Source organism: Watersipora subatra, chromosome 10, assembly GCF_963576615.1.
Source record: "Watersipora subatra chromosome 10, tzWatSuba1.1, whole genome shotgun sequence".
Classification (NCBI taxonomy): Eukaryota; Metazoa; Bryozoa; class Gymnolaemata; order Cheilostomatida; family Watersiporidae; genus Watersipora; species Watersipora subatra.
The window spans coordinates 27,490,126-27,512,148 of NC_088717.1; the positions used below are offsets into that span (position 1 = coordinate 27,490,126).

Genomic DNA, 22,023 nt, shown 5'->3' on the forward strand with positions numbered 1-22,023 from the left:
TTTAAACCATCTATTAAAAAGCAGTGCGTTCTGCACATGATGAAGAATATTTTTCCTGCATGTGCGTGTAAAATTCTTGTATACTAGCCTAATATTACCCATGATAGGTTGAAGCCTGACATAGTATAACCTGAGTTTACAAACAGGCTAAATGAGTAAGTTCCAATATTATGGATCAAATTCACTTGATTTTGGATCGTACTTGGTCAAAAAGATAATTCATGCACTGGGTGAAAAGGGAACATAACGTTAGGTAAAGGACAACGAGTCTTTATGAGTCAGCAATTCGTAGTCTTCATTCAGGGAAGGTGAGCACATTTAGATCAGTATTTGGTTCGGTGGAAAGTTTGCTGACATCTGAGTGTGTCATAACGTGTCTATCCAAATCTTTCTGCGTAGCAAACCATTTAGTGCACAAAGTACATGACCGAAGTGTTATTTTTGGTTGAGTGCATTTCATCATATGGAATTCAAACCACGACTTTTTGAAAAACTCTCTACTACAGCGACAACATTCGTAATATTTAAGCAGACTACTGAAATCAAATGAACGATACGGACGTATTACATCTAAAGCCAAGGTCTTATGTAGTGTCGTGTGTCTTTCGTATTGGGATCTTACACAAGTCGAAAAGCAACAGTAAACGCAATAGAAAAAATTGGTGACAGCATGATGCATTTCCATATGTTTCCTCAGTGTGTATGAAAGGGTGAAGCTCAGTGAACACTTCTTACATCTGTGGCGTTTCTCATGCTGTTTGATAGTCGTTTGATGGGTAGAAACATGGTTGAACAGACAACTAAGACTACTGAAAGGCTTTGTGCAGAGCTCACAACTATAGAAACCTTTGTTGATCCCTGAGTCAACAAAGAGTGTCGACAACTGATTGGGATGAACCTCATGCTGATGAGTGACCATGGACTCCTCACTAGTGAATCTCATCTTACAATGTTGACAAATGTGTATGGGATCCGTGCTTGTTGAAACCTTAGCTCTTGATTCAAAGGCATCATGTGAGTTTATGTGTTCTTGTAGTAGGCATTCTTGTTGAAAGCTTGCTGGGAAAGCATGGCATTCATGAGAGCTTATGTTATGTTTGCCTGTTTCTTGAGTTCTTACAACGGATTCATTCGACGATGTGTCCCTCGCAACTTGCCTTTTTGGCATAGCTAAAATAACACAGAGCACAACCTTTTTATTTATCAGATGAAAACAGAAACGAGTAAAATGACAAGTTAGGTAAGAGAATATTGCATAAATTAATTGCCGTACTGATTACCGAAGCAATACCTAACGGTACTGTTCCATTAGGCACTGGGTTAAAAAGCGTCAGTTAATACGGAACAGTGCCTAACGGCACTGTTCCGTTTTAACCAGCAAAGTTGCTGCCATGTTAAAAAGCACCGACATGAGTTCTGCAACCTATACAAAAGGTGCAGCCTATGTATTGTTTTAATATCGATTTTTTGAAAATAAAGCAGAGGCGGCTTATATAGGGGTACAGTTAATAGTCTAAAAAGTACAGTAGTTGTTGTACATACACGAAGTTTGAAGTTCAGGCTTATTGAGTGTCTGGGAAGGAAGAGTGCTTTCTTCCTGATTGGAGTCTTCTAGATAATGACTGAACCTTTCTTGTTTGTCCTGAAAATCAAATAGCATTTTCTTAGACTTTTTGTATGTTTTTAAGGTTCACATCTGACAGCAAATTTCATTTGGAAAAAAACCTGAAGATCTGTATAAACATCTTGTACCTGCTGACCTTGAATCTGTCGGGGGCCATACCGTTTCTGACCAATGGAAATAGGGCTGGAATCATAGTTCACCCGCTCTAAAACAACTTTTGTTGGTAAGTATTCTTTTCTCTTCTTTTGTGTCATCAGGTTTTGCGTGACATCATTTGTCGAGCCTGAGAGAGATACTTCCCTTATTTTCCCTCGTGTCTTATACAACTTGTCACAATTACTTTTAGCTCCATCAGGCTGCATCTGCTCAGTTGCGCTTTGCAGTCGATGACTAGCACCATGTCGCACTTTGCTGCCAGAATCTCTTTTATGGAAATTATCTTTCAGAGAAGACTTTGCAAAGGCAATAGACGTCGTGGAGAGCCCTCTATTAAACACAAATCTGCTTTTTTTTGCTTTTTTCCCTTTATGATTTTTTCGTCTTCTTACTTTTGAAGAAGATTCCTTTCGTGTCTGATGCGTCTTCGCATGCCTTTTGAGTGAAGCTACTAAAGGAAAACTTCTTTGGCACATATCACACTCATGTCGAACATTTGCAGCAGACCTCTTTGAACGACGATAAAATGAAACATGATTGACTGCTGTTTTGCAGCTGGGTGAGTGCATTTCATCATCTGCAACAGTAAATGAATGTGTATAAAGACTGAGGCGCACTGGAACCGAAATATAAGGCAATGCGAAACACTAGTAGAAGTCAGAACTGTAATAAAGGATCCTCTGCAATTCACACACTAGTGTAATTTATTTCCTTGACATGTACACAAATCAATTCATGTTACAACGCTTATATAAATTGTATAGTTTTCTAATAGTAATTTTGGATGATCGAATTTGAAGAAATATACTACTAGAAATTCCACTGTCATACAGCCCACGACCAAAGAGATATTGGAGAAAAAGAAAGGGTACTGATGGTTGAGAAATGCAATATTAGCAGTCAAATGGCACTGCAGTGCAGTAGGATAACTGCAATGGTAGCTGTAATGTACTGGGTGTGGGTGTTATTATATACAACAAATAGCTATAATGAAAGGAAAAGATTATGTTTATATCTCTCCTCCTGCAATAGGAGAAATGCAATATTGGCTAATATTAGAAGTAAAATGCACTGATATTATTAGAATAACCAATATTATTAATATAGTAATAATATAAAACCAATGCACAATTTTGTTTACATTTCAAAACGTCATAGCTAGCAATATCAAGAAGTTGTGATATTTATATAGATTTTTAGAAAATCTGTACTACGTAGTCATTGTTCTGTAGTCATCCAAACTTATAATTAAATAGTGTAATAACCTCATAAGGATCGTTAGAAAAAAAATCATCATCATTTCCTTTACTTACACCGCATTGGACATCAGTTAGAATACCAAAGCACTCAAGAGTGTCTAAAATGTCAGTTACTTTGAAATTGGCAAAAATGAAACTTTCATGAAATGATTTCAGTACTCCTATGTTAATAACAGAAACCTTCGGCAATTCGACAATGCTATAGACTGGTGAAATGTGCACGTTATTTTTCCGTGAAATGCACACGACTTAATCGTTCTATTCTCTGTCGCTCGGCGTTTCAATTTTCAGTCTTAACTTTTATTAAACCAAGCTTGTCAAGCGTTTTGTGAAGAATTTCAGCTCATTTCCGTTCAGATGGGTATGTTTTAAGATAATTTCGACAATTTACAAAGACTTGGTAATATATTTGAATAGGTTTATATGTGTTTTGTATCGTTATTATACATTAACGACTCTACAAAACGATGGTTAAATTTGTTGATGAGATTTTGAAACAAGGGTTGCGACGTTGTTAATGAATAATTTTCGTAAGTTGTGTGCACATGCATTTATCATAAAAACTCTCAAACTTCGCATCTGCTCGTTTGGTCGTGGGAAAATTGCTATACTGTTTCGAAGCAACCAGGTTTTCATAACACATCGAACAAGAGTCCAACTTTGTGTCTGACAACAATCTGCTCTGGAGAGCTATTCGAAAAGCAATTCATTTGAATTCCGAAATTCCGTTATTTTTTATAACAAGTAAGGTTAGCCATTTTAATCCAGTCAACAATTAAAAAACATTTACAATATTTAACCCCATAAACTGTATATTTAGATAGCAAGTAATAAATAAAGTATACTGAATCTTTCATAAATACTCCATTCATAGAGTTGCCAGGCCAATCGGTAGCAGCTCCCAAACTTCGCATCCACTCGTTTGGTCGTGGGAAAATTGCTATACTGTTTCGAAGCAACCAGGTTTTCAAAGGACATCGAACGAGAGTCCAACTTTTACCTTAGCTACTTTTCCTTGAAGGTTGACTTGCAACAAAATTCACATTACAGTTATTTGGTATCAAAAGATTCGCCATGTCTTACTCTGTTGTGTAGTAGGTGCCAAATATGTGGGAATGTGATTAAAAGCTTTTAAAAGCTCAAAAACGAACAAAAAATCGCAGCGACACAAGACTGCCCTAGTTTGGATTCGTTTTCCAAAATGGCTAAAATGTGACGTATGTGTGGGAGATGGTTTATGTTTACACTTTCATACATCCTTATTCGTCGAACTACTTTCCCAAATATACTTCACGCTTGCGATAAAAACCATGTCTATTGTTCTTACGCGTCTATTTTATCGGCATCGTAATGCTGCAACTTTGAGCACTGATATCTCAAAACATAGCATAAAAAAAATGTTTAATTTTTTAAACTTAGCTTGAACGATTGCATATCATCCTCTGATAAAAATGATGAGCCTTTTGGTCCGCTATGATGGTCAAAAAATGCTGTAGAAGTTGTTCGCTCCATATGGCGGGAATTGTAAGTCACATGATCAGATAATGTTAGTTTCAGTTCAAGTTTGATCTATCGCAAATAGCAGATATGCTTTCTCGTATTAAACTTGTTAATTTCAATTCGTCATAATCTCTAACGCGCCACATCGTGTTTGTGCAGCTAGCAAGCTGAGAAGCACCTTTTTTCTTAGCCAAGAGCAGAGAAAAGACCAGACCTTTACCGGACGTGGAGCAACTGGGTGAAGCTGGATGTGACAAACTTTATTTATTCGCCTGCTTACTCTTACCTTTGTTTTCGCCATTTCAATGACGACATGTGTTTTCTAACCTGTTTGCATACTCCACATGCCACCAAAGCATGTGAGTAATTTATTTTATGAACCACTTGTATTAGTAGTAGTAACTCGGGTTATTTTCTAGTATTCTCTTAATACTACTGTATTAATCTTTATTTAATATTACAATATTAATGTCATTTAATTGTAACATGATATTATTAGTATTTTGTCTTTTTAATTACGTGTATTATTCTTATCATAATAACAAAACTAATTCATACTACATATCTATCTGTAAAACGTAATATATTAATCTATAATTGATAAAATAATGTTATAAGTTTCACGATTAATTTCGCCAAATTTCTTAACCCCCACTCACTTATAGATATGTTATATAAAATAGTTATTGTCATTTTCTGGTATCATCGTTAATAGCATATTAGTATTATTAGATGATTATTATTAGTATTAGATGATGAAGAGTTTGTGCCAACCACTGAAGACTGGGAAGAGTTTGAGCGCTATGTTGGCCAGCGTCAAACGCTCTCCAATTACATGTAAGATAGAGCTGAACTAAACCAAACTTGACAAAATATAAAAAATATCCATAGAGTTATTACTCACATTTTATTTTTACAATATCATGGATTCTGATAGGGTTTTGTAAAATCTGTGTCATGATTTCATGGCTATATATTTATTCTTTTTCTGATCAAGCAAATATGATATAATAACAGGAAATGATGTTGTACAAATCTCATTGCAAGTCAACTATTGTCTTGTGATTTCAGACCCGAATCCTTCAAAGAGGAGAAAATAATAGTAAGTGTGACAGCACTCCAGCGACTATTTCACTGTCACGCCTGCGCCCTTCCCTGCTCATTCACGATGGTGCGAGAAGGCGGATGGGTAGAGTTCAAGGTTACATATGCCTCCTGTCACCAATCGTACTCTTGGGAAACAACTGCCAGGGTGAACAGAGCTCACGTCATCAACCCCCTGCTGGCAGCTGCATCACTCTTTTCGGGCGGATGCCTTACGCAGAACCTCCGTTTTCTCTCGCTCCTGAACATCGCGATACCAAGCCACAGCGTTTGCCTCTACCAACAAAGCGAATACTTACATGGTGTGAGTGTTAATATTTACCCATAAACTTGGAAAATGTGAGTAAAAGCTAGGCACACTAATTTAATAACGAAATTTAGAAACAATTTTTTTCTTGAAAGGAAGATATGTCATCCTACAAGCGAAATATATTATAATTTGAAATTCTGATTCTTCATAATAATATAACACAAAAAGGGGGAAGAGGATTCTACATTCTTAGATTAATGATAATGATACAAATTAATCTTGTATAATGAAGTTTTACAATATTTTACAGTGTATTGCTGAGCAGTACACCCTGCATAACGAGGGACTGATGGCAGCAATCAATTGGGAGCTTGATTTGGCAGGTGACAGAAGATGTGATAGTCCGGGGCATTGCGCACTATACGGAGCCTACACTATGATGGATCAGAGCTGCGGTTTAATAGTCAGCAGCCAACTTGTCAAGGTAAAACTTTGACAGTTTTTACTTCACAGCTTGACAAATTTTTTTGACGCAATTTGACAACCTGACAATTCGTCGCGGTGAGCGACGGTCTCTACCTGCCTGCTTGGTGTCAAAGATTCGAGCTCTTTTCCCACCAACGGATGATGAAGAAGAGTTTGCAGACTTGCAAACAAGATTTGCGGCATAAACCAAAACACAAGATTGCGGTATGCACACAATCTTTTCGGAGCATTTGGCGATGGCTCTCCAAATGGGAATAGATTATCTACCAAAACAATCATTGAAAAACAATAATTGCTGATCATCAAAACAATCTCGATTTTTATATAATAAAATCATAAAACTAATAAACTCTCTACTGTAGTAAGGGTACAAGCCAAATATAACAATTCTCCTTGTGTTCCACAAGTTCAGAATATGTGTGTTCAACCGATGCATTAAATGTGTAACACAAGAATTGTAGATAATGCATGACACATTAGCATAGCTTTGGTGTTGTTGGCATTAAACGTAAATCCAACTCACTATGATATCGCAGGTAATTATTCCACCCCAACTCAAGGGGTGCAGGCGCCACAAGTTCGTCCACACCAAGATGCATACACAGGCATTCATGCTCCCCGCGGTCATGGAGACGATGCGCAAACTCAGCATCATGGCAGCACAAACATTCAGGAAGAGATGGCATGTCTTGACAGCGCTTGCAGACACACCACTCTGAAGCCGGTGGTATTAGCTCCTAAAGAAATGAACAGATATGTCTATGCAACCATAGCTAATACATCAGGTCGATATTATCCAACAGTATATCAGTGCAGCACTAGATTTAAATATTAAAATTGTTAATGTTGTCATTCGAGAAAAATATGTAATTATTTTTGCGCAATATGAAGCGATAATTATCATCATTAAAATCATATACATGTATATAATAATAATATTTGTTCTATCGCTCTCAAGCTAAAACTATTACTACTAGCTAGCTTGGCACATAAGAGCTGGCTAGTGGCGGTGCTTACTTGCTGAGAGGTTTGATTCTGTTGAGGATCTTCTTCAGATATAGCGTCAGGCTCGAAACGCCAGGGTCTTAACTCTTCAGAATTTGACATTTTTATGATCGCAACTCGGACATGTAGTAACACGTATGTTGAATAGTCGGACGAAATGGCCAAGCTGAAACTGTAAAGTAGCAAGCATCTATATTTGATACGGGGTCTTAGGTAAAACCCGAAGTGTTTGTCGTAAACTATTGCTACGATAAGTTTGATATTGAGCTTTGTATTGGCCTTTCAATTCACGTGAGAACATCACGTGACAAGACAATAACCAAAATCCGCGGATACGTCATCGAAATCAAGAGATTCCAATCTACGGCGGCTTTTTGTTTTTGAGCATTTAAGAGCTTTTAATCACATTTCCACATATTTGGCACCTACCACACAACAGAGTAAGACATGGTGAATCTTTTGATACCAAATAACTGTAATGTGAATTTTGTTGCAAGTCAACCTTTAAATTTTAGTGTACAATAGTGCTGGACACGAGTGCTTCTTGGCCAACGAGTTTAGACTTGTCCTTTTAAGCCTGGTTTCCATATGACAGCGCAATGATCGTGAGCGGCCCAGTGATCGTGCGCAATGCATTTCTTGGACCGCGATGCAGTGCTTCCATATCGCGCTTAGGCGCCATGCTTGCATTGGACAGGGTGGATAATTTCCTTACTTTTTCGTATGAGAGACATATTTCTTCGGAAAAAACAGCCCTTCGTTGCGAAACTGCGCTGCCATATGAAAACCAGGCTTACTCTTTCGTACGGAAGACCGATTTCTTCGGAGCCACAGCCCTTCGTTTGAATTGTGAGATAAGTTGAAAAGGTCTAGCGGTGTATTGTGGGATACATCATCGCACACACCCATTGCAAGGATCCATTCTGTTGGATCCTTGCGATCAGCATACGCACGTCGCGCGATCGTCGTCTGCTGACGTTTCCATATCACAGCTGGCCTACGCACGACGCCGTGCGCCTTGTCGCGCGCCTCACGTTGTCATATGGAAACCAGGCTTTACGTTCAAGTTTTTCGAGTATCGGTAGCTGGTAGGGCTTGGCACGAGTTTTTTTGGCCAACGGATTTTTCGGGTATCGGGTTTGTTGATATGGGTTTTATGTCTAAAATTTCGACACCTCAGACATATTCTAAAATTTACATTGCAACCATAATTCTATTCAATTTATCTATTGGTTTTTACTATTTTCTATCGACCGATATTCGTGCTCGCAGCCTTAACCCTTTGAAGCTTGAAGCCCAACTGTCGGTTTTCAGGCATTGCGTAGAGTGTCAGAATATCTATTGTCCGGAATTGCGGCATTCTTTGGTTACAAAAGCCGTTTCTAAGTAACAGCGTAAACCAGTCAAATTAATTTTTGCACGAGATATCAGACCAGAAATTTCACTTCCAGTTGTAAGTTTTCAAAAATCTTTACCTACTTCCATCGTTTCAATAACAAATCTTATTTGAACCACATCGCGAAAAGATCAACACGACTCACTTGTTGGTAAGTCATAAATGATTGTGACACAAATAAAGAATTTTATAATACCAATTATAAGTTTCCAGTATACTTTGAATCATAAAATAATGATGAACATGTGCTCAAAAGGACATCATATCGTAAATGTTTTACGAATTCTTTAATATTGTTTGTACTTTTATAGTTTTAGCCCGAATAATGGTCAAGTACTGTTTTTTCTGTTTTATGACAGTTTTTACCAGTGTTTCACCAAATATCATTGTATTATGAGTACATTCAGATATATATAATGAAAGTTGAAAAACTTCGGGTGATTGGACGAATTTTGCCCAAGGTTACTGACGCGCAAAGGCCAGGATTCAAAGGGCTAACAGGCGGGTTGTTAAACAGTGTTTAGAGCTCATGGCGCACTAGACCGAGTTTTTGTCCACTCTACTCAACGGATCCGTGTACCAAAACCCAAACTTATAAGTCCAAACCCGAACCCGCAAGACCGAAATGCTCAAAATCTCTATTATCCGAGACTCGAGTGAAGATAAACCCGCGAGTTCAATGAGTTTTATTGCCCATGCTCATCACTAGTGTACAACAATATCAGGGTAGGAATAGTTTACATGTTTTATTCGGATAAAAAGTTTCCCTATTCAAAATAAAATGTAAAAAAACTCATTAAAATAATTTTTGTTCTTGCAAAATTAAAACATCCAAATCATATCCAAGGTGAGTCAAAGGTTAAATACTAGAGATTTCAAGAAGGGGAGGGGGATGGATAGCGAGAAAAGAGAGGGGAAGAGAGGAAAAAAGAGAGAAAAATATCAATAGTTGGCTGCCAAGTCGATAGTCCAGTTTACTATATTTTTCTTGCGAGTACCAGAGTTCCAATTTTAGTTGATAAAACAAATAAACCTTGAATATTTAGTTTGAAGTTCAATCTGTTCAAGATTGGTAACATTACAAATCGAGGCTAGAATTTGCTTTATTTTGGAGCATGGCATATTTAATTTTTAAAACATACTCTCTGATGAAGTACATGTATATAATAACAATTTACATTTACGATGGTAGATGAACGACTAGTTTTAGGGTAAATGTTGCGTTTAGCGAGCAAAACTTTAAAGCATTGCATCCATGCTAAATGCAACGTGTAAAAGTATTGCTCTGCCAAAACATTGCTTAGACGTTAATATCGACTAGCTTAGCAGTGCAGAATAAAAGTTGAAGTCAGAAGACATTGTGGAAGGTATTGGACAACCAGAAGATGTCGTTCCATCACAAGCAACAATCAGAACGCAGCTATCCAAACAAATGATGGAAATATTTTTGTTCTAATAGTGTTAATTTTTGTTTCTGCAAGTAAAGTAATGTAAGTATGGTTCGTTTAAGTCACTTGTTCATGAATATATATATATATTTGCAGCGCTTGATCAATTATCACTAAATAACTTATAAATTTGTAGATTTATAGCATATTATTTAATAGCACCCTAGTGGTTATCTTACCACGGCTTACAATGGATCGACGCTGCGAACTGTAGCTAACACATCAATGAGTGCAATGAGCTTTCATGCAATATTATTAAATATAAATAAAAATGTCTCCAAATTTAAAATGAAATAAAAATTGAAAGCTCCGACAAGTTGCAAAGCAGTACATAGACTATAATATCATCGCAGGTCAATTACAAGCAATAGATATCAAATGTTAGAGATATTCATTGGTTTCTCAAATCATATTTATATACCCTTTCACTGCCGTGGACGCATTTATGAATTCTTTATGGTCGACTGCCGTAGGCGCATTTTTGCGACTTTCCCAGCAATTGCGTGGGAACTTAATTTTATTCATCGTTAATATCATAACCAACGATCTTTAGGACTTTATGGTAGTGACATTGTTGTCCGATGATTTCTCTATAACATTAGCCTAAAATAACGAAGCAATTTAAAATCTTTGTTCAGAAATTTCCAATTTTAAAAACGAACATTTTTTGTGTAAGTTTTGTAAGTGCTTCTCGAGTTAGAAAACAAATAATTACTTATGTTGATGACATCATAGCAGATTCAGATTTTCGTGATTACACAGATAATGACAATAAAAGCACTGACTCTGATGGTGGTGGAAGTAATGGTTTTGTAAGAATAAGGAACATTTTAGAGGATCGTTTCAGCTTCATAGCGATCGTAGCATCACGTCACTTTATCAATGCAGAAAGTTTAGATACATTGAAATTTTTGCATAGCAGTGTTTGTTAACATGTTGGTAAAATAAAATATATAATTAAAACATTCTAGATAGAGTTTTAAATTGAAAAAATATATAGGGGAAGGCGGGGTACAGTGTGCCAAGGGGCAAAGTGATCCACCATATATTTTTTAAATTGTATTTTGTATTTGGAGTTATCGTTTTTACAAGAGATCATGTGATCACTGGAGGTCCTTTTGAATAAAGAAAGAGCAGTGGAAAGCTGAAGGTAAGAAATTTATTAACAAAAAACTGATTTTTGATGTTTTTTGTAAATTTCCAGCTTTGAGTTTGTGGTCTTCATTTTGCGTTAATGCTTTGTTTTACATAAATAAAAATATAGAGAAATATTACTCCATATGATTATAGTAAGCATGTAAAAAATGAAAACTCTTGCGCATCTACAATTTCTTGCATGCTTATTTTTCTCAGGAAAAGTCAATTGGGGCAAAGTGAGCCAATGGCTCACTTTGCCTCGCACATACACAAACTCTTGAAATGTTACACAAAACTAAAGCAAGTACTGCTTACATTTTAGAATGGTACGAAACTACAAAGGTAAAACTGGGCAGGCAGACAAGTCAAGTAGAATATGCTGCAAAGATTGTTGAAGAAGGAAATGGAAAGTCAATTCAAGAAGCTGCCAAAATTCATGGTGTGAACTGTAAAACTCTTAAGAGGCATATTGAAAAAGGACGTGTTGGAGGTGCACAGTGTAGAAGTGAAACTAGTTTACACCAAGAAGCAAGAAGAAGAGTTGGCTGGCTATGTAAAAAATCTAGACAACAGATTTTATGGTTTATCTACTGAACAAGTTCGTAAACTAGCTTACGAATACAGCATGGCTAATGACTTGAGCATTCCACCAAGCTGGTCAAGAAACAAGAAAGCAGGTGAGCCGGTGTTTAAAGTGTAGCAACATGTGTCTACTTGGTTTAGATCTACGCTAAAAACATCCAAAGTAACTGTGACTAAGAACAAGACAACAAAAACTAAGAAAAAACAGCAAACAGATTCTTCATCAGAAGAAGAGAGTTAGCCCAAGAATTATTGTGTTCTGATGAAGAAAGTCCAGATGAAGATGAAAAGGAAGATGTGCCAACTCCTACTAGAGACAATATTAACATCAATGATCATGTTTTAGTTTGGTACGAAACTAGTAAAGGTTGACTTGCAACAAAGTTCACATTACAGTTATTTGTAATCAAAAGATTCACCATGTCTTACTCTGCTGTGTTGCAGGTGCAAAATATGTGGAAATGTGATTACAAGCTCTTAAACGTTCAAAAACAAAAAGCCGCCGTAGATTGGAATCTCTATATTTCGATGACGTAGCCATGAAACTTGGTTATCGTCTTGTCACATGATGTTCTCACGTGACAAGACAGCACGCAAGACATGACAAGACAAGACTCACCTGCAACACAGCAGAGTAAGACATGGTGAATCTTTTGATACAAAATAACTGTAATGTGAATTTTGTTGCAAGTCAACCATTAATGTTTAGTATGCAGGAAAAGTCATGAAATGTAATGAAAACTCTGTTACCATCAATTTCGTGAGAAAAGCTGGAGACTGCTTTGTTTATCCAGAGGAGGAAGACGTTCATGATGTTGACTTCGAATCTATAGTTATATTTTTGGGACAGCCAGTAAACACTTGTGGGACTCTGAGGGTTAGAAATCGAACTACATTCAGAGTGGATTTATCTGCTTATACTGTAAGATAAACTATTCTCAATAATACTGCTGATAGAGACATTGTGAGCGACACACTTTTTACTACATTATTTCATGATAATGCTCATATGACTTCCGCCCACATTTTATGTTATAAACTATGTATATTTAGTTTACCATGTTCTATGTCTTAGTCATGAGTCAAATTCAGTTAGCCAATGTTCACACTTTATGTTTTAACACAGTTAAAGATATCAAATATATATTTTGTGCAAGCAAATCACATATTTATTGCTATGGATCACTTTGCCCCGCTAGTGGGGCAAAGTGAGCCAGGTGTAACATGTTGCAAAAACAATAAATTCTCGCGATTGATCCAAAATGGAGCATTGCAATTCACATACAATAATAACAACATGTTGAACTTTCTATTGACCAAGTTTCAGCTCAATTCAAGCAGTCACTTATATTTTATTTGAGAAACAAAAAAATTGGCTCACTGTGCCCCGTCTTCCCCCTACATATCATGAAGCAACATCAGCAATTTTTAGTAAAATGGATGGCAGTAGGCTGATAGCTAAATTTGTACATGGACGGCAGCGAGGGGTTACGAGATCTTTGACAAGTTGGAGCTATGTTAGCACATTTATTGCACCCAAAACGTTTAATACCGCTCCACGGGAAAGAAAGGGCAAAAATATAGCAACATTTGCTTCTAACATTCAGGCTAAATTTATCTTCCCAAATTCTGAAAAATACAACATCAGCCTGTATTTGAACAACATCTCCAATTGACCACCACTATAGAAGACAGGTAAAAAAATAGAGCGCAATGGCGTTCAATTAGAGATTTCACAGTATATTCTCTTTAGAAACTCAGCAAAAAACCTTATTTGAATTTCATACTAGAAACAAACTCAATTTGCAAGTCAAGTAAACAAACTAGCGTCTGGCGCAGATGAGTACTGAATTTAAATGAAAAAACTCAATGCACGCCTACTCGTATAACTAAAATGACATATTACAAATTTTAATCTACCCGAAACAGTTAGCGGTTAAAATGGTGAAAATGGGGACAGTACCAGACTTTTCATTAGTGCAAAGAAATCGGTCCAAAACATCCCAGCCTTGAACCCATTATGATTGTAGTACGAAATTTCTGATTGTACAGACAACTCCTTCTACACACTAATTACGGTAGATGCTCCTACAATGTAAACAGTCGGTTCCGGGAGCGTTTACATTACAGGGATTTTACATTTTAGGAAGAGTGAGATACGTGTAAATTGTCTAATTCATTCCCAAATCTTCCAGAACACCGCTTCGGTTTTTCAAACAGAAGAAGACTAGATGTTTTAATTAAATGACAGTACAGTAAGTATTCGCTAGTATCGACCACTTTGTTTCGTTTGAATTGTATCTAATTTTTCTTTTAACACTTTCAATCGGTTTATAGTCAATGATTACATTAAAATTACAATCAGTCAAGGAGGAGCACACCTTTCATCAATTCTCTCATAATTTTTGTTCTAGACAGCAATTTCTATTGTTAACAAAAATAAACAACATTTTATGTATAAAATATAGCAAAACAAATTTTTTGCTATCGTAATTGCATGTCTGTCCATCTATCCATCTCCAGGGTTCGAAGTTTGAATTAGATATACCTTTCGACGAGACTACAACTGGTGACATTCAGCTTGGTGTATCGACATTCTAACACAAATCGATCGCCTTTCATGATTTCTGAATAGTTGTGCGGCTACCTATCTCTGAGCTTTAATGACAAGCCTGACGATCTTTTACGACAAACTAGACTGCCAGGGTACAAGTAGATATAATAGAGATAACCACACTAGACTGCCAGGGTACAAGTAGATATAATAGAGATAACCACACTAGACTGCCAGGGTACAAGTATATATAATAGAGATAACCACACTAGACTGCCAGGGTACAAGTAGATATAATAGAGTTAACCACACTAAACTGCCAGGGTACAAGTATATATAATAGAGATAACCACACTAGACTGCCAGGGTACAAGTATATATAATAGAGATAACCACACTAGACTGCCAGGGTACAAATATATATAATAGAGATAACCACACACACTACTTTCTCTTCTAAGGGCTGCAAGAGAGACTAATTACAATATTATCATTATCCAATTCGAATTGGAGAAAGTTCACCAACTTGGCACTTTACGTTACATGGTTTTTTTCCAAGTAGTACAAAGCAAAAACTGCACACAAATTCTTTGTTATCTAGAATTTGCACCATAGGAGGTATATGTTATAGGAGCATCTACTATCTAGAATTTGCACTATATGAGGTATATGTTATAGTAGCATCTACTATCTAGAATTTGCACTATATGAGGTATATGTTATAGTAGCATCTACTATCTAGAATTTGCACTATAGGAGGCATATGTTATAGTAGCATTTACTGGATAATAATACTTTTATTTGCCCGAGATTTGGTGTTTGGCACATTCATGAATGGTCCATGAAGTAACCGTATAATATTGCTGCATCGAACCAGTCCCATCTCGAGCTTACTGTTCGTACAAATATTTGTTCTCTACAACCAATCGTCAGAAAAGCATTTGCTGAATTTGATGAAAAGCATTTGCATTTGATGAATACACAGCTTACCAGTCTTTGCAAGCTTTTCCCAAGATGAGTGATTCTGTCTGCTTCTGAGACTACTTCGTTTGATAGAAGAGGAAGTGGTTCTACCAAAGACTCGAGTCGCCACATCTTCTAACAAAACATATATAAGAAGCAATTGCATCATTATTTGCTACATCAGGCAAAATTGTAGAACGGTAATTAAATCTACTTTTACAGAGCTAACTAAGAAAGGAATCATCAAGGGAGCTAATACAAACATTGACCGTAATTGAACATTAACAGATAACAATCGGTGATACAGTTCACTCAATATTACTCATGTCAAATATTTCAAATCCCTATATTTCAATACATCAGTCTTGGCTTTCGAATAAGCTAATGTTTGCCATAGTGAGACAGACATTGGTTAGTGTTTATAGGATTTTCCCAGAGCTCTACCGCAGAAATGTTTACTGGCATAGGCTCAGAAATTGTGACGTCACAATTTTCATACGCGATTGGTTTGCCTGCGCACGGGCAATAGGCTTATTATGCCGTTTTCATTGCGGTTCGGTAATTCTGTTATGCTTAACATACACGCTAGCCATCTAGAAAGAGATGTTTATTTTACACTTATACTAGCAGTGCTATCTTGCGTTGCCCGAGTATTAAAAACCAGCTTAGAAGTAACGAGTGTTGCCTGCCACTTGCTATTAGCCTGGAAGATTGCCAATGACAAATTTTAGTGAGCAACTAATGACAATCATTTACGATCACACGATCACCCTAGCGTGGTATGCAATCACACTGCCGGGTTATGCAAAGCCGTTGGGTATGTGCTCCCATATAGCAACTTATATCGGCAAGCTAACAGCTCATTCTCTGTGGCCTATTGGATAGGGCGTCAGACTGGTGAACAGTAGGATCTGACATGACATTTTATTCGGTACGGATTTTTTATTCAAAGATTCTAATATCTATCACCGGAATACATACAGGCATAAAACACACTTTAAGAAATATATATATATAGATTGTCATGCTTGAATTTATTGTTTTGCCCATATAAATATAGAGTACTCGCCCTACCTCTTTTTTCACGGAAAAAGGTTTGATCATTGATCATGATCGGCAAACATTGATCACGAATCAGAGAGTTAACATATCCTCCCAAAACCAATTCAGAATGTTGGGTAATCATTTTGCCAAACAAAAAGAAACCAGCTAGTTTCCTTTACTCAGAAATCACTGCATAAAATAGCGATTTCCAATGTTTTTTCAATTTTGGTTTAGGATGGATCAACAGAAAAATTATAAACAGTGACCTGAACATATTTCTGCTAGTGAAATTCTTCAACACTATTTCTGACCTCTACGTTTTTATAATCGAGAATGTGTGTCTGCTTTTTGGTCAAATTTCAAAAACGATTGCGCTTTGCTTTTGCAGCCAGTTTCACTAAACTACAAAAATATTAAACATCCCTTTTGCTTGACAAATGCATTGATTCTGGCGCAGAATTTTTGCTGATACCAAAAACTTTAAATCTAAGTTCTATGTCAAAAACCTAGCTTTTACAATAGAAATACCAAGTGACTGCAAGCCAAAAATTGTCGGTATGACTTTGCACCGGCAATTCTATCCAAGGAAGCTATGAAATCCGTAGTAAGAGTTAATGTTGGCTATACTAGTTGTGCTACCCGGCGTTGCCAGAGTAATAAAAAAGTCTTTAGTCAGAAAATTGATTTGTGTTTACCATATAACAACATTTGCCATTCCAACTTTCAAACTACATATCATGAGAAAAGTGCTTTGCGTAATCAAAATAAATTAAAAGAAAATAAAAAAAACAGTAAAGGTTTTCAAACTTTTGACTTCATATTATGAGAAAAATGTTTCGCGCAGGTCAAATACTTTAACAAAAATTCAAACGGCTATAAATAGGTTTAGATGTAAATGTAAATTAAAATGTAATAGCTAAATTAAGTCAGTGCTGCTACGATTATAATAAAATATGATTAGGTAACGATACAATTAATACGGACTGAGAAAATAAAATAAAAATCTTGAATATATGTAGAATCAGGCTTGGGGCCACTAGTGAGTATTGAGCGCACTGCACTATTTGCTGGCTAGACGACAGTAAGGTGCACTAGGCACTGCACTAGTGCATGGCATAGTAATAATATAAAATGCACTAGGCACTGCACTAGCACAAATTCTTGTGCACTAGGCACTGCACTAGCACTAGTGCATCGGAAAGTGAAGTCAAAAATGCACTAGGCACTGCAATAGCAAAAATTCTTGTGCACTAGACATTGCACTAGCACTAGTGCAGTGTAAAATCATAAATGCACTAGGCATTTCACTATTAAACTTCACTAGGCACTAGACCAATGAGCTTTTTTGCTATGGCAGCTGCAAGAATTGCTTGCTAATCAACAGATATTTACTGCTATCCACTGCAATAGTACAATTATAGCCGTGCAAAGGATGTCAGCCATGCATTTGTCAAATAAACTAGCCTCACCTAAAATTTCAAACAAACCATAGACCTACAATAATGCTCAATATTAAATAGTGCAGATGACAACAGATATCAAATAGTGCTATGTATTACAATTACAATAACTAAATATACTAAGCAAGCATGGAAGAATTCACTTCTTATTACATAAATGTACTATGTACAACAAGAAAATCTACCCTTGGATAAACCAGTATCATGTGAACAGTAAGTCATATTGATGGCAAAATTGATAAGCAATATTGTTCAGAGAAGATGTTTATTAGACCGAAGGAACATTAGCCTTTCAAAGTTGGCGTCAGTCAATTTAGATCTAGTTTAGACTAGTGCATACTATGTCGCACTAGGCTCTGCACTTGCACTAGTGCATTTATGAAAAAGTTTCCAATCCGCACTAGGCATTGCACTAGAGCATTTTGTGTTGCACTGTGCACTGCACTTGCACTAGTGCGTTTATGGGAATTTTCTAATCCGCACTAGGCACTGCACTAGTACATACCATGTCAGACTAAGCACTGCACTTGCACTAGTGCACCCAGGGACTCATGTCAAATTTGCACTAGCATTGCACTAGACATTTCTATTTTTAAATTGCACTGCACTAGTGCAGTGCGCACTGCACTGCTAGTGGCCCCAAGCCTGTGTAGAATTAATAATAACAAGTCTTGCATAAAAGTGTCTATAAAAGGTTACTGTTCCTAAAGAAGCTATCCATCAAAACTTTGAATACGGCGAAACTGGTACCTCTTGATACCAGGACATATGTAAAAATGAGATATCATACTGTTTTTGTCTGACCGAATGGAGAGATAATGTCAAGGCTTTTCAAACGGAGACAATATAATTGCCCGCGCAAGAAGAATTGGCCTTGACCCAAATACCGTAATTGAACCTTATGAAAAATATTGCTTAACACGGGCACCGTAAGGCGTGAACGCATAATAATCAGCTCTATAGCTATGTCTATAGCCACAATGACAGACATGCTTTGAGAAATATATATATATATATAGATAAACACTCAAGGGACTGAACTAATGCGTGTCGATAAGTTAATGATTGTGGCTTGTTGTTATGTTGATATATGGACATAGGTCAATTTTAAATAAAAATTGATAGAAAATTGATTTTGTCTATTCAGGAGAATTAACCCTTTCGCGGGGAGTGCGACGTTTTTGTCGCTTTGCGATACGGCTGCTAATGGGCAGTGCGACGTTTTTGTCGTTTCGGTAACGTATTTGATTATTGCCGTTTCTGGTTAGCCAAATGCCGTTTTTTGTTTACTTTTTTTACCAATAGCAAGCTATGATATAGTATTTTCGGTTAGCCTCAAAAATTGACTTCAAGGTTGAAAAAAACGATCGTTTTTAGCAGTGATGAATAAATAAACTTTCGAAAAAAATTAGAAAATTGTTCTAAATAATTTATCAACTTTTATTTTTCTTGCTTCGGTTTTAGCTTTTATTTACCGAATTTTTTGAGAGTTTGACTTTAGTTTACCGTCATGGCGACTTCTAAAAGAACCTCCCGAGATTATTCTCATAAAGCAAGTACTAGTACCGAAATTACTAAGAGATTCAGAGATGACAGTGACTTTTTAGATTTAGTAGCAAGAGATGACAGTGAATCAGGTTTGAATTGTGATTGTAATGACTTTACATCTGGAAGTGACAGTGATGAAAAGGCTGGTAGCAGTAATGATGAGGATGTGAGTAGGAGGGATGCCAGTGCCTGGAAGAATATAACCAACATAAACAGAGATAAATCTCCTACAATTCAGCAGTTTAGAGCAGTGACAGGCCCAGTATTTACTCCAGTAGATGCTCAACTAGTAGAGTATTTTGAAAAGTTTTTTGAGCCTGTCAATCCAGGAAGTACATTTTTGTGGGAGCTCTTTGTTGCACGAATAAGTACATGGTGCAAAGACTGTGATGTGGGCCTTTGTAAAGGAGAATGCTTTCGAAAATATCATTCGTAAATAGACAATTATTATGAAAAGCATATATTTTATGTTATACATTTTTATTTGTTTATAATATATATATATGCCTATGGACATATACATGTATACATATGCACCTTTAAACATAGAGATATGCACATAATAACACACAGAAAAGTGTATGAACCTTTTGAAAAAAATTGATTTTTTGGAAAATTAATTCGCCCATGGGAGCCTGATTTAGTTTTGAAAATTCGCCCACGAAAGGGTTAAAGTTTATTAAATATTGAATATTACTATTAAAGTTAGAATAGTAATATTCAATATTACTATTCTAACTTTGATAGCTAGTAATTTATTGAATATTACTATTAAATTTAGAATAGCTAAAAAATTGATAATTGCATTGTGGTGTTTTGCAGAGAATTGTGAGTTGAATCAATTCTTACACGACCTACATGTATGATGCAAGAATTGGGAATTGAATTGTTAATTTTTTGATGAGATTTGAATTGTCATTTTGGAAGCCTTTTAACCATCTCTGTAGCATACAAGCGAAGCACTGTTAAATTTATAGTAACAGTTTCTCAGTAGCCTACATTCTGTGGACCAGCTGTAATAAACATTAGATAAGATCTCCAGTCACTTTTAATTACACGGGTCCTGAGTTTGACACAGGAACTAGACAATCATACATGACTGCATTACCAGCTACCTGAAAAGGTTGACAAAAATGGAGACAACAGGAAGACAGACAAAATGACTAAGTGATGGAAGAGTAAGAGAATCTGTGTGTATCAAAATCCTGTCACACATTTTTTTATTCTAATTAGCAAAAAACTGGTCACTAAGGGTGCTTTCAGCCACAGGATAGCTGTTAGCCTGTCTTGACAAGCTGTTGTTTTTGCGTAGTTGTCCCCCCGTCGAGCGGTGAGCAACAACAGCTTGTCACAAGACGTACTGCACCTGATGCATCAGCTGCACTTATAGGGAGTTGTTCTCTTCCGTCTACGCGGCTTGGCCGCGATGTTATGTCGGTCGCTCCATTGGTAATCATAACGGATTTCACGCAAAAATTTATGTAGAAAAAAACAAGATTACAACGTTTAACCAAAGACCAGTTTTTGTGATAAACTTTAGTAAAACTTAAGAATAAAATAAACTTAAAGTAAAATCCATAAGAACAAATAAAACTGACTGATACAAAAATAGAAATAAAACTGACTGAGCGCACAAATAACGACATGTTTAGTTGCTGTTGTTGCCTAAGTTCTCAAGTTCTACTAAAGTTTACTGCAGAGACTGGTCGCTGGTTAAACGTTATAATCTTATTTTTTCTACATAAATTTTTGCGCAAAATTCGTTATGATTACCAATGGAGCGACCGACATAACATCGCAACCAAGCTGCATAGACGAAAGAGAATAACTCCTTATAAGTGCAGCTGATGCATCGGGTGCAGTACGTCTTGTGACAAGCTGTTGTTGCTCGCCGCTCGATGGGGGGACAACTACGCAAAAACAACAGCTTGTCAAAACAGGCTAGATAGCTGTGGGCGTGCTAAAGTAGCCGTATGACTGACTTTTCCAGTTGACACTTTTGATAAAAGCTGATGGAAGTATACATGACAACAACTCACCTTCCCAAATTTTTCCAGCTGCATTCTTGCTATTGGACTTCTCTGGCAAATAATTCCTGATTGTATCTTTGCTCTCTGAGATACAAGGCTTGCTCATCCTAACAGTGGCATTGCCATTTTGTTTTGTAGCATACGACTCTGAATTGCAAGAATACATCTCTGGTGATTTTACCAAACGTGCTTGACCAACATCTGAAGAACATGGTTGGGCATTGCTTTGCATTTTATATAAATCTCCACCTGATGTATGGGCATTAAAATGTATCTTTCCTGGGCAAGTACTATCAAGTTGATGAGCTATTTGTCCACACAAATGAGAATCGGTGTTCATGGAATCGGTTTTTTCCAAAATAGCTTGCATCGACCCATCGTTAGAAGCAATGACTACTGGTACAACATCAGTTGTTGTTTGTGTTCCTAATGTTGTCGAGTCACCATTTGGTATAGTAAATGCAACATTTAGTTTAG

General features: G+C 36.6%; 1 protein-coding gene across 1 annotated transcript; it reads right to left on the bottom strand.

Moving 5' to 3' along the window:
• On the bottom strand, positions 1–21,739 carry LOC137406303 (zinc finger protein Xfin-like). Its single transcript, XM_068092857.1, has 5 exons — positions 21,556–21,739; positions 15,492–15,599; positions 1,753–2,357; positions 1,543–1,642; positions 1–1,170 (listed from the first exon to the last, which is right to left on the bottom strand). Exons 1-5 carry the CDS (start codon positions 21,710–21,712, stop codon positions 296–298), a joined length of 1,845 nt encoding a protein of 614 aa, XP_067948958.1. The 5' UTR covers positions 21,713–21,739; the 3' UTR covers positions 1–295.
• Between the last annotated feature and the right edge of the window lie 284 nt (positions 21,740–22,023).